General features: G+C 39.7%; 2 protein-coding genes across 2 annotated transcripts in view; both read left to right on the forward strand.

The window, feature by feature from the left end:
• LOC308042146 (neurobeachin-like protein 1) overlaps window positions 1-6890 on the forward strand; it is a gene marked incomplete at its 5' end in the record, with an annotated part of 53560 nt that extends 46670 nt beyond the window's left edge. Inside the window, 5 exons of the mRNA XM_080347293.1 lie at window positions 455-571; window positions 2053-2214; window positions 3228-3376; window positions 4057-4192; window positions 6718-6890. Coding sequence (XP_080203419.1) covers window positions 455-571; window positions 2053-2214; window positions 3228-3376; window positions 4057-4192; window positions 6718-6819 — 666 coding nt within the window. The 3' untranslated portion in view covers window positions 6820-6890. The remainder of the gene's footprint in view (window positions 1-454; window positions 572-2052; window positions 2215-3227; window positions 3377-4056; window positions 4193-6717) is intronic.
• Window positions 1-11638, forward strand: part of LOC308041712 (olfactory receptor 14J1-like) — a gene marked incomplete at both ends in the record, with an annotated part of 115898 nt that overhangs the window by 59532 nt on the left and 44728 nt on the right. The window lies entirely within an intron of this gene.

Below are 11638 nucleotides of genomic sequence, written 5' to 3' on the forward strand. Positions count from 1 at the left end.
TTAGAAGATCAAACAGAGTTGCTGTAATTTTAAGGAAAATAACTTTCAACTTCTTTAAGCATGGCTGTGAACATAGTGCTTAATTGCAATGTAAACTGTAAGAACTGAACAAGCCCAGATACACAGATGAAGAAAAAGTGGGTAGATGAGTGGATCCTAACTCCTATTAGGATTGCTAACTGTGGTGTAACCTGGACATCTGAAGGGATATAAACAAGGCAGCTAGAAAGCTCTGTCTTCCACATGTCCTTCGTTCATTCTTGTGATGTCAGTAAATAGCACTGCTGACATAAAAGGTAAAAAATTGGAATTGGAACAGATGAGTTATGCCTTCGCTTTTGGTCTATGTCAAATATACATCTCCCACAACTGATAGTGAAGATACCAGAAATTTATTTTTTGTTTGTCCTTCAGCTGCAAGAGAATGTGTCATTGCACTTTTTGTTACTCTCAGGGAGGAGTGCCTGTAGGTCTAGCACCTAGGCCGTTACAGATCCTTTACGGGCATACTGATGAAGTGTCGAGTGTTGGCATCAGCACTGAGCTGGATATGGCAGTGTCAGGATCCAGGGTAAGCATTGTCATACTTTCCCTTCTTTGCCTTTTCTTTACTCAAACCATACAGCATGTTTGAAGTTGATGAAGAATAATATAAAAATGTGACTGTTTCATGATGTTTTCTTCAGCCTTGCACATCAAGATGCTATGCATCCTCTCCCTTGCTGCCTGCTTAAACTGGGCTGTCTCAAACTGCTCTGCACAGCATGGGCCTCAGCTACCATGTTGTGTTATTCTGCACAGATGAGCTTTAATGAGTGTGGACTTATTTGGAGATCTTAAGCTTCTCATAGGAACAATTCTGTGATAGTTTCATGCCTGCTTCCTTAACCTTGAAGGTTCTGTGCAGCTTATTTGTGTTCCAGCAAGACCTGGACAGGCTGGAGAGTTGGGCAGGGAAAAATTTAATGAAATATAACAAGGGCAAGTGTAGAGTCTTGAATCTGGGCAGGAACAACCCCAGGTTCCAGTATAAGTTGGGGAATGACCTGTTGGAGAGCAGCGTAGGGTAAAGGGACGTGGGGGTCCTGGGGACAGCAGGGTGACCATGAGCCAGCACTGGGCCCTTGTGGCCAGGAAGCCAATGGGACCTGGGGTGGGTTAGAAGGGGGTGGTCAGTAGGTCAGAGAGGTTCTCCTGCCCCTCTGCTCTGCCCTGGAGAGACCACACCTGGAATCTTGTGTCCAGTTGTGGCCCCTCAGTTCCAGCAGGACAGGGAACTGCTGGAGAGAGTCCAGCGCAGCCACCAAGATGCTGCAGGGAGTGGAGCATCTCCCGTGTGAGGAAAGGCTGAGGGAGCTGGGGCTCTGGAGCTGGACAAGAGGACACTGAGGGGGGACTCATTCATGAGCATCAATATGGAAAGGGGCAGTGTCAGGAGGATGGAGCCAGGCTCTTCTGGGTGACAAGAAATGGTAGGACAAGGGTTAATGGGTACAAACTGGAACACAAGAGGTTCCACTTAAATTTGAGAAGAAACTTGTTCCTGGTGAGGGTGTCAGAGCCTGGCCCAGGCTGCCCAGGGGGGTTGTGGAGTCTCCTTCTGTGCAGACATTCCAGCCTGCCTGGACACCTTCCTGTGTAACCTCATGTAAGTGTTCCTGCTCCGGCGGGGGGATTCAACTAGATGATCTTTTGAGGTCCCTTCTGATCCCTGACATTCTGTGATTCTGGGATTCTACCTTACTGTATGACTCTGGCAGGCTGCTGAACTCTACCCTGCACTTAATTCTTACTCATATATGTGACCTGTGAAACAGCTAATTTGCTGTCTGTCCTTCCCCTATTGCCCTATTTGCATTTATTTTTCATGTGCCTGTAGTACGTTGCCTTGAGGGGAAGGTTTCTTTGTGTAGCGTTCCTAGTGCTCAGGAATCTCGATCTCCGGTTAAGGATTTAAGTGCTTTCATAATATTCCCTCTCTATTTAAATATTCTTTCTGTGTGTTGCGGTAACTTACCTGCTGAGTAACAACTTACCTAAATTTGACTGCAGGATGGAACTGTTATTGTCCACACTATTCGGAAAGGTCAGTACGTGAGGACTTTGCGACCACCTTGTGAGAGTTCTCTCCTGCTGACTGTTCCCAATCTGGCTGTGTCCTGGGAAGGCCACATAGTAGTCCACACCAGCATAGAAGGAAAGACTACTCTTAAGGTACTTAGGTTCATGGCATACCTCTCTCTCTTTCTCTGAAGACATTAGTCATAAATGTTGTTAACTTTATCCTTCTTTTCTAAAGTAATAAGACTTTTTGAGCATCCTGTGTCTTTTTCCATATTTTTTTTTTTTTATTTTGCTAGTCTGTGTGAGTGAAATTGGATTAAAGCTTAAGTCACAGACACACTGTGCACCTGTAAGTTTCATTAAAATCTCCCAATACTTGCAAGGAAGATGCCCAAGCATGTCCCAATGAATCTTCGTGGGAGAGCTGCTTTGAAGTTGAAAACTGGGGGAAACAAGTTCCACTGTGCACAGAAACTGAAGTTTGCAAGGGGAGCAGTAGGTTCGGGGTGTAAGATGCCCAGTGACGACACTGAGGATTTTTAGTTTTAGAGGGAGATAATTCTTGAAGACAAGTTTATTGGATGTAGGCATGCTAGCTGCTATGGGAAGATGGGGACAGAAGACACCAAGGTATTGTCAGGCTGAAAGAACTTCAGGTGGTCACGTTAGCTATGTCGTTAATCCATCAGTAATTCATTGCCTTGTCCAGAAAATACTTCTAGATCTAGCTCCGTGGAAATATACCTATTTCCTCCTGCTTTTCAGTTTGGTTTGGGGGAGGGAGGGTGGCAGCGGGGCTGACAATAAGAGTGCTCTTTTCCTTTCTTCTTCCTTAATAAAAACCCTTATAAAATAGGGACATGTCCATTAAATCCATGAATGTTTTCAGAAAATTTGGAATTGATTAGATGGATAGGTAAGACGATACCATGTTACATCAACAGGTGATGAGAAATGACTTCAAAAATTTCCATACAAAACCTGGTGTACATACACATTGCGTATAGGCTCGGTAGTCCTGTATCATTCGACAAGGAAACTGTTGTCATCAGTATTATCTGTGGGTTATTACCCAAGTTAGCTCCTGTTAGTGAGCTAAAGACACAAATAATACAATCTTAAATGTCACAGAGAACTGACTGGATCCTTTTTGATCTTTTCAGGATAAGAATGCATTACATCTCTATTCTGTCAATGGAAAATATTTGGGTTCTGAGACTCTGAAGGAGGAAGTGTCAGATATGTGTGTGACTGGCGAGTATATAGTGATGGGCAGCTTACAGGGATTTCTTTCCATACGGGATCTCTACAGGTAGTGTACCACCATCAGCAGTTTATTATCGAGATGCAAATATAAAGATTTATTGAGAAATGGCTGTGTAACGTGGGCTTTGCTTGGTGCTGTAGGTGGTAACCATTGCTTTTTTCTGTATTCCTGAAAGAACTCTTCTATGGGGGAACTAAGATAAGGAGAAAAGAAAAATGGGAGGTTATACCAGGCATTTGTCCCAATTATGCACCTAGAACTGACAGAATTCGGGAAGAGCTGTGTCTGACATCTGCGAGCTGTGATTGTCCCCATGTCTGATTAGTCACTGGGAGCTCAGCAATTGCAGGATCACGTCTCATGTAGTTCTGCACTGAGTTTCAAACTCTCCTTACTGCTGCACTCTGCAGAGCTCCCTTGCTCCTCAGAATTGGAGAGATCTTTGTTGTTTAGGCAGTTGTGGGGGTAATGTTACTGTTCTTCAGTGAAAATGTCTTAATTTACTGACACATCTATGCCTGTTCTTGTTATTTGAACTCCATTCTGGAGTATGACTAGGTCGTTCCGTAGCAGTTTACAATAATTGAAATAGCGAACTGGATATCGAGAAGCTGTGTTTTATAGTGCATCCCACAGACAACAATTTCAACTGCAGTGTGATTCTTTGCCATATGTGCAAACACATACGTGATGAGCTTTGTCTCTGTGGTTTTTGATCATTGCAGCCTGAGCCTGAGCATCTCCCCCTTAGCCATGCGACTGCCAATTCACTGCATTTCTGTCACCAAAGAGTACAGCCACATCCTTGTTGGCTTGGAGGACGGCAAGTTGATTATCGTTGGTGTTGGCAAGCCCGCAGAGGTAAAACCCACCATCAAGAACTTTTTCTACCGAACAGTGGGAAGCTCACTTATATCTGCTTTCCAGTTGAGCAAGAGGTCTCCTCTATGGCAGGGTAAATTTAAGAGCAAGTTTCAGTTTTCAGTGGGAAAAAAATAACTATTGAGACTGCTCTACTGAAATTTCTCATTAAGAATCAAAGGTTTATAGGGATCACAGATGGGAAGCTCAGCTGGACTAACTTGCAAACCTTATCACTCGCATCTGAATAAGCAAAGTCATAGTAGCTAACTTTTTCTGAACGTGATAGTGTTGTCAGCCACTTCTTGATGAAATAATTTTCCAGAAGAAAACTGAAGCGAAAGAGAGCAAGCTACTTTATTTCTCATGCTTTCTGTCAGATCTTTTGATACGCATTGATTGACACTGGGGAAAAAAATATTACTGCTTTCTGTTCAGTCTCTCTAATTACAGTGCACAAAGAATCACTTGTGTAGGTTTCCAATATGCTCTGTGCTCCATATGGTGAATAGAAACTTGTTGGTACTGGTACTGCGTATGCAATATCAAATACAGAGCATCCATCTGTCAAATAGCTGTGCCCAATTTTGCTTGTGCAGAACGATTTTGCTTTAAGTACTTCTTGTCATGATTTTCAAAGTACTTGTGTTAGTTTAAACCTGCTTCTCTTTATAACCCAATCTCCATTGTGCTGCAGTGTATTTATTTGAACATGTGATTACCACTTTTGCATGACCTTTAGTAAATGCCAGAAAAGTGTCTTAATTTAATTTTATATTTTAATTGTGAAAACAGAGCGACTTTATTTGCTGGTAGTTTAAAGTGTTTTAGCTAGGAGATACATGGTTTTATATTTGAACCAGGCTTCCCACAGTGTTAGCCTGACTTTGTTTGCAGCGGATGGGGAGGGAGGTTCCCACTGACCTGCAGCTGGACTTTGTCCTACTGCACAATTGACAGAGAGGTGCTTCTGATGGCGTTAAACATACGTTTGTAATGACAGTTTTAATGTCACTGTCATTTCTCAGCATTCTGTTCCTTAGCAAAGATCTTTTGTAGGCTGAAATGTATGTATATCATTAGACCGAAGGCTTTTTTTCTTTCAGCTGTTAATCACATCTATTTTTCTAACTATGGAGAAAGTGTTGTTCCAAAGACTGAATTCCTTATATGATTTTTTTTTTCAGGATAATCTGTTTATAATTCAGATGATCTGCAAGCTTAATATCGATGTGAATAGATTTTTTTTTTTTTAAGGAGCAACATTATGTCCCAGATTTTCTAGTTTTCTATAATGCCATCAATCAATATATTTGAAAAGCATATGTATGTGGGGTATTTCTTTGAATTATTTGTAGTTTGGAAGGAATATATTAATTTCTAGAATTTTATCCTTATACAGAAGACAGCGTTGTAGTTCTGTCTTTTAGTGGTGATACTGATCCTTGGGATAAAGGGAGAGACCAACTTTATTGTGCATACGGTGAAATGCTGCTTGGTATTAAGATTGGCCTTTAGTGTTTCTGCATTGACAGTATCCAGTACGAAGTGAAGTACAACAAATGTCACTGTATTTTTAACAATGACGTGGCTGTTTGGGATGCTGCACGGTCTGGGGGATGCTCACCCGCCCGTGCCGATCCCTGTGCCTTTTCTAGCAGGCTGCTGCTGCAATGACACCGTTGTTGAGCAAGCTTAACTTGTAGTTCCGAGTGCTGGGAGCTGTTCTCAAAGCTGCGCTCTTCAGACACGCACCTTGTTTGTTGAACTGTGAGGGATTTCACCACCTAATTAGCTGCCAGGCTAATCGCTACTGGCCAATCTTAAGCCTTATATTTAAGAAAGAAATTAAAACAGTTTCTTACAAATTGTTGTCAGATGGCAAACCTACCAGATGCTGGATTTAACGTGGCCTCTGGTTGCTTGTTATCTGTCTATACTTCTGTATACTTACTCACTATGAATTACTTCTGGTTTAAATTTTACTCTGGGCACTTCACCCAGGATCTTTGGAAGACTGTATAAATCTGACACCAGGAGATAACCTTTCTCTCTTTCCTCCATTCTGCTGTCACTGCCTTGCATTTTGCTTATCTTTTCCTTTTCACTTCTAGCAATTTCTGTTTGAAATCTCTAAAATAAAACGTCCTTTCTTCTACTTTGGTTCTTTTTTGCTTCACATTCACCTCTTTTCCTTCCTATCAAAATAGCAATCGAAACACTGTTTCTAAGCCATTTGAAGTAGGATAAGTAACAAGTCTGCATTACTTGGTAATAACCCTTTAACCGTTCAAAATCAGAGAAGACTTTGATCAGTGTTTTGTCTGTTGTTTTTTGTCAGTCCCAAGAATCATCCCTAAGTGTAACCTTTGGTTTGTTTTCAAATAATTTTTGTTGGTCTAATTTTGTTTATGCAGTACATTGTAGTGTCTGCATTTCACCAGAATCAGTGTCTGAATTCCTTTTTAATTTATCCACCTTATCCCTTCCCCCTCCTTTTGTTTCTCTGAATTACTTTTAAACAGATGCGCTCAGGTCAGCTTTCCCGAAAGCTGTGGGGATCAAGCAAACGGCTCAGCCAGATTTCATCAGGAGAGACTGAATATAACACTCAAGATTGCAAGTGATTGCTGCTACCTTCTCTTGTGGATTCCAGAAACATGTCTAATCTTTTGGTCACTTTAAATGTGTATCTCAACTTTCAGGGGCTTGATTCTTAAATCTGTTGAAGATGAACCAATGGTAGAGGTACAGTAATAAGCATATGTACTCGTGCAAGTTAGCTTGCTTGCATATTTTTCCTTAACGGTGTTGACTTGCTCACAGCACAATCCATCTCTAAATGGCTGCTATAACTGTGTTTCAGGAACAAAAATGAAAGAAAATAAAACAAAAACAAAGACACCCAAACCTCCAAACCCAAGCTTGCTAATTGAATTTAAGATAAGTAGCATTTGATGTAAAGCTGCATAGGGTCAGACGTTCCTTGATCACAAAGAGGGTATTTGGCTTTGCTTTGACAGCATTGTAATTCCCCAGCAGTAAATTAAAATTCTGGCAGTTGCAGTGGTCAGATTCAGAATTGAGATAGGTGACATTACAACATTTTCAATATGTTTTTAGCCCAATGAACAATGTATTGCAATTTGTTCCTGTAAATGGCTGTTGCTATCTTTTTTGTAGCTCCAGTCTTAGGCTGTTCTGCAAGGAACACCTGTGTTGCACTACTTGATTATCAGAAATTGGTTAAAGCACAGACATGAATAACTTCAAAGGAGTTGAAGGTGGTAAAGGAGCTAAAGGAGGTAGGAAATACTTGCTGCTGAAAATTATTTATATTGTTCACTAGACTAAGAAATACACCAAGAAATACCGTAATATATGTAATATCTTGAAAAATACAGAGAAATAATCAGTATCTATATTGGTCAAAGATCAATCTGCTTCATTGGTAAGGCAACTCGTACCAACAAAAGATGAATTTCCACTGCAAAATCATTTTGACAGCATTGCAGCACAATTTAGTTAAATGGCACCTTTTTGTTTCTTGGCCTGATGTTCAGCAAACTAGTTGTTAGCCATATATTTTTTTTCTGTAAAACAAAGCAGGGCAACAGATAATGTATCCATTTTCAAGATGTGTTTAAGACATGGGAAAAGAAAATATCAGATCCTTATGTGCACTATATCCAACAAAATAGCTATGGATTTTATGCTGTATTTTGGAGAAGCCATTACTGGTGGGTTTTTTGGTTTAGCAATACATCGTGATAGAAGGGTGTGTATTTCCTTGTCGTTCTGACATTTTTATAATGTTGATTACAATGATAAACCCCATACTGTTAGAAAACCCTAGTACTGAGGGAAAAATAGGAATTTTTGGATCGGCGTACGAAAGTATGTGTGCATGTGTATAGATGTGTGTACGTTTGTGTGTAGATATGTATATACATGTATGTATGTCTAACAAAAGGAGAAAATATCATGGGGTAAGGGGCATATAGATATAAGACAAAACTATAAGTGATTGTTGGCTAGTATGTTCCCTTTTGGCTATTGCTTTCTTCCCCCACCATCACTTTTCTTGTCATTTTTATTTATTTATGGAAATGAATGTGTGTTGTATCTCCTATAAATGTTACCAGATACTCCCTGTGTCTGGGGAGCTGTTGAACTACCTGAGGAACTCCATAGGGTATAATCTCATTTCATTAACTTTTAGCACAATATTTATTAATTTTGTAGAAATAGTAATACCTCCTTACCCAGCAAAAGGAGAACCTTCACAAGTTCTGTTAGTCTCATTCAAACTGTTTTCTTCTCCTCAATTTCTTTACTGGAAAAAAGAAATCCCTCTTAATGACTGATTACTGTGCTGTGTAAAGAAAGTTGCGTTGCTGCTTCTTAACTTTTCTAAATGAGATAATAAATCAGACTAGTGAGCAAGTGGGGTCTATGCATAGTTGCAATATTCTGATTAATCACTGTGAGAGACTGGATTGTCTGGAAAGTTAGGAGAAAATAAGAATTATTTCTCTGAGTCACTTGACAAGAGAGCATTAAGTTTCAAGAAATAGAGTGGTGTGGTTATTTTGAGGCTCGATGTACGTAAAAAACCCCACATCCCCTATTTTCAAATAAGCTATAGAGAAGTGAAAAATACTATTTTTATCAATTACCTATCCAGTAAGAATACTAAGGATACTATGAAAGTATTAAGTGTGTATATGAGAATGTGACGTATGTCTGTCCATTTTGATTTCATGAAGAAAGAATTTCAGGGAAGCTCTTTCGGGAGCAGTTGAGAAGAATTTCAGTTCAGCTCTGAGATTTTCCTGTATTATGGGAAGCTGAAAACAACTCATTTGGGGCATTGAGTTGGTGGCTTTTATAAGAATGCATATATGTTCTGTTTAAATGCATAGATGAGTTTAAGTGTTTACTTGCAGGGGAAGGGGGCAGGAAATGATGATGTTTCAGGCTGGTAGAATCAAGTGGAAAAACTGAGGAGACAGGTTTGGTGAGAGCATCAGGGTTTTTTTGTGACTTGCACAGAGAGGGTTTGAAAACGTCCTACAGTGGTTTAGGTATGTTTATACAACAGTTGAATTAATGTTGTTAGTAGTTTAATGTTAAAGAATACTGAATACACTCTGTCAGTTTAAGTAAAATATCATGTAGTTGCAATAATTGGGGATGAAAGAGTTAATGGTGAAGAGCTTTGACATTTGAATACCGTCATTTTAGTGCATCACAAGCATTAGGTGGTCTTCACCAATATCTGGGATGGGTTTGAATGTGGAGAGTTCTCAGGCTCAGACTTGAGCCTGGTTTGCGCTCTGCACGATGCAGCGGAACGAAGAGGGGACGGGTGAGCTCGGAGCTGCCTCGTGCTCTACGCACAACAGTGACAGCCATCGCCTTTTGATGTGTTATCTGGTCCTTGAGGATGGGAGGTGCACACCAGCTCTTGCCAGAGCCTTGCTGGAAAGACCCCTGTAGGTCTGAAGGTCTGCACTTTGCTTTTATCTAAACCCAGCTCTAATTGAAAGATATAGGTGGTCAATGTGAGCGTCAGCTGGTGTGTTGTTTCTTTCGGTTTTAACGTATTTGTGTAAGTCTTTTTAAAAGTAGAAAGTGATTTTTTCTGATCAGCTGTTCACGTTGGTTGAATTGCAGTCTGTTGTGCAGTGCACTGTGAATTAGTGAACTGACTTTCATAATTCTTTGATTTCCTCAAGTCAGTAAAACTTAGGATCACATTTTGTTTTTCATGTAGGATTGGTGAAATAAGATTTTCCTTTGCTTTTGAAACAAGATTTATTTAATTGTAAAAATTAAAGCTGTGAGATGAGAGCATTCTGATTGGGAATTCAGAATAAAATAGTCTGAAGCGACAGTTGTTTCCTAACACTACACTTGTCAAGATCTTCTTGGTGGTATCTTCTTTCTTTTACTCTTTGGAACAACCCTAATGATATTTATAAAAGCTGAAGATATGCTTACAGTCAAAGCTGAGCAAGTAGGAGTGTAAATATGGATATCTAAAAGAAACTGCAAACTGACTCTTTTCATAGCTGCATATAGATGAGAACAAGTAGCTTGCAGCATTGAGTCACTTCTCCCTAGCACAGTTCTGAACTTGCACGCCAAAGGATGATATTTAGAAGACATCTCTCCTTTATTTCAAGTAAAATGTTTGTTAAATTTCTCTTTATCAATTCACTTGTAATTCTTGGTAGTATTTTAGTTGTCTTTTCATCTATAGTGAAGAATCTTATCTAGTCTGTGCAGTTTTTCTACTATAGGAGCATTCAGAAAGCAGAATATTTGCTGTTCAAGTTAGCATCTGACTTAAGCAAATTATCCTATATCAATTTACTTGTTATCTAATACTCACTAATAGGATATCTAAAAACCAGCTTTTCTATTATCCATGTACTTTACCAACACCAACAAAAAAATAATATTCCCAATCTTAAACTAACTGCACTTCTCTTCATGGTTAATACACATTGTGGAAATCAGGTTTTAGGAAGCCTGTTTTGTTTTAAAAAGAAAAGAAGAAAAGGCACTAACACACACACATTACAGTTGCTTTGCTAATCTGCAGCATTGATATAAAGAAACATTTTTCCCGCTGTTATACCTTAGATCATGAATGTTATCACAAAAGAGGTTTATCAAAGTCTTTACAGGCTTTAAATAGTCTAGTCAATTGGCTGCTTCATAAGGATCCTCTTTAAAGTTGTATTTCTGTGTCCTTTAAGTGCAAAGAACTGAGTTTCTGCACTGTAAAAATTCTATATGGAACTGATAACAGTCCTACATCAGTCTGCTTTAAGGTAGTCTGCAGGAATTATGAATTTATTTGTAATGCACAATAATTAGGTAGGTCTTTTAACTCGTGCCCTAATCAATGGGAGCTGTAAGGCTCACTTCCCTACACCATGGCCCCCTCCTCCGTGTTTCCTCTGTCTTTCCCAATCTCGGTTAACAAAATCATTACAAAATACATGCACAGCAGCCAGATGCTTCACCGAACTTTTACTGTGTATCTGTATTTAGTTGAAAATGTGTATCTCTATAGGAATTATGGTATGGTAGGGAGCTTTAGAGCTAGGGAGGGCAGTAGAATAGATGTCAGCCCTTCTGTTCCTGCATTGAGTCTGTGTAGACACATGCTCTGTGTTGTCACCTGAAGGGACTCCTCTGTTCCGCCGCTAGTGGCCCCTTGATAGCTAGCTTAGATGCTGAGGCTACGTGCTGTGAATACTTTATTTCCTGTCAAGGAATCTATTTGAAAAAACAACATATGAACGCATATCCTAATGTGAACCTAAGGCCTGATATATTAAATATTCTTAGATGAAAGCACAACATAGGGTTATATTTAATTGGGTGGAAATTCAAGCATGTGCTTCAGTGCTTTCTAGAATGAGCTTT

The sequence above is a fragment of the Nesoenas mayeri genome (assembly GCF_963082525.1).
Source record: "Nesoenas mayeri genome assembly, chromosome: 6".
Taxonomy (NCBI): Eukaryota; Metazoa; Chordata; class Aves; order Columbiformes; family Columbidae; genus Nesoenas; species Nesoenas mayeri.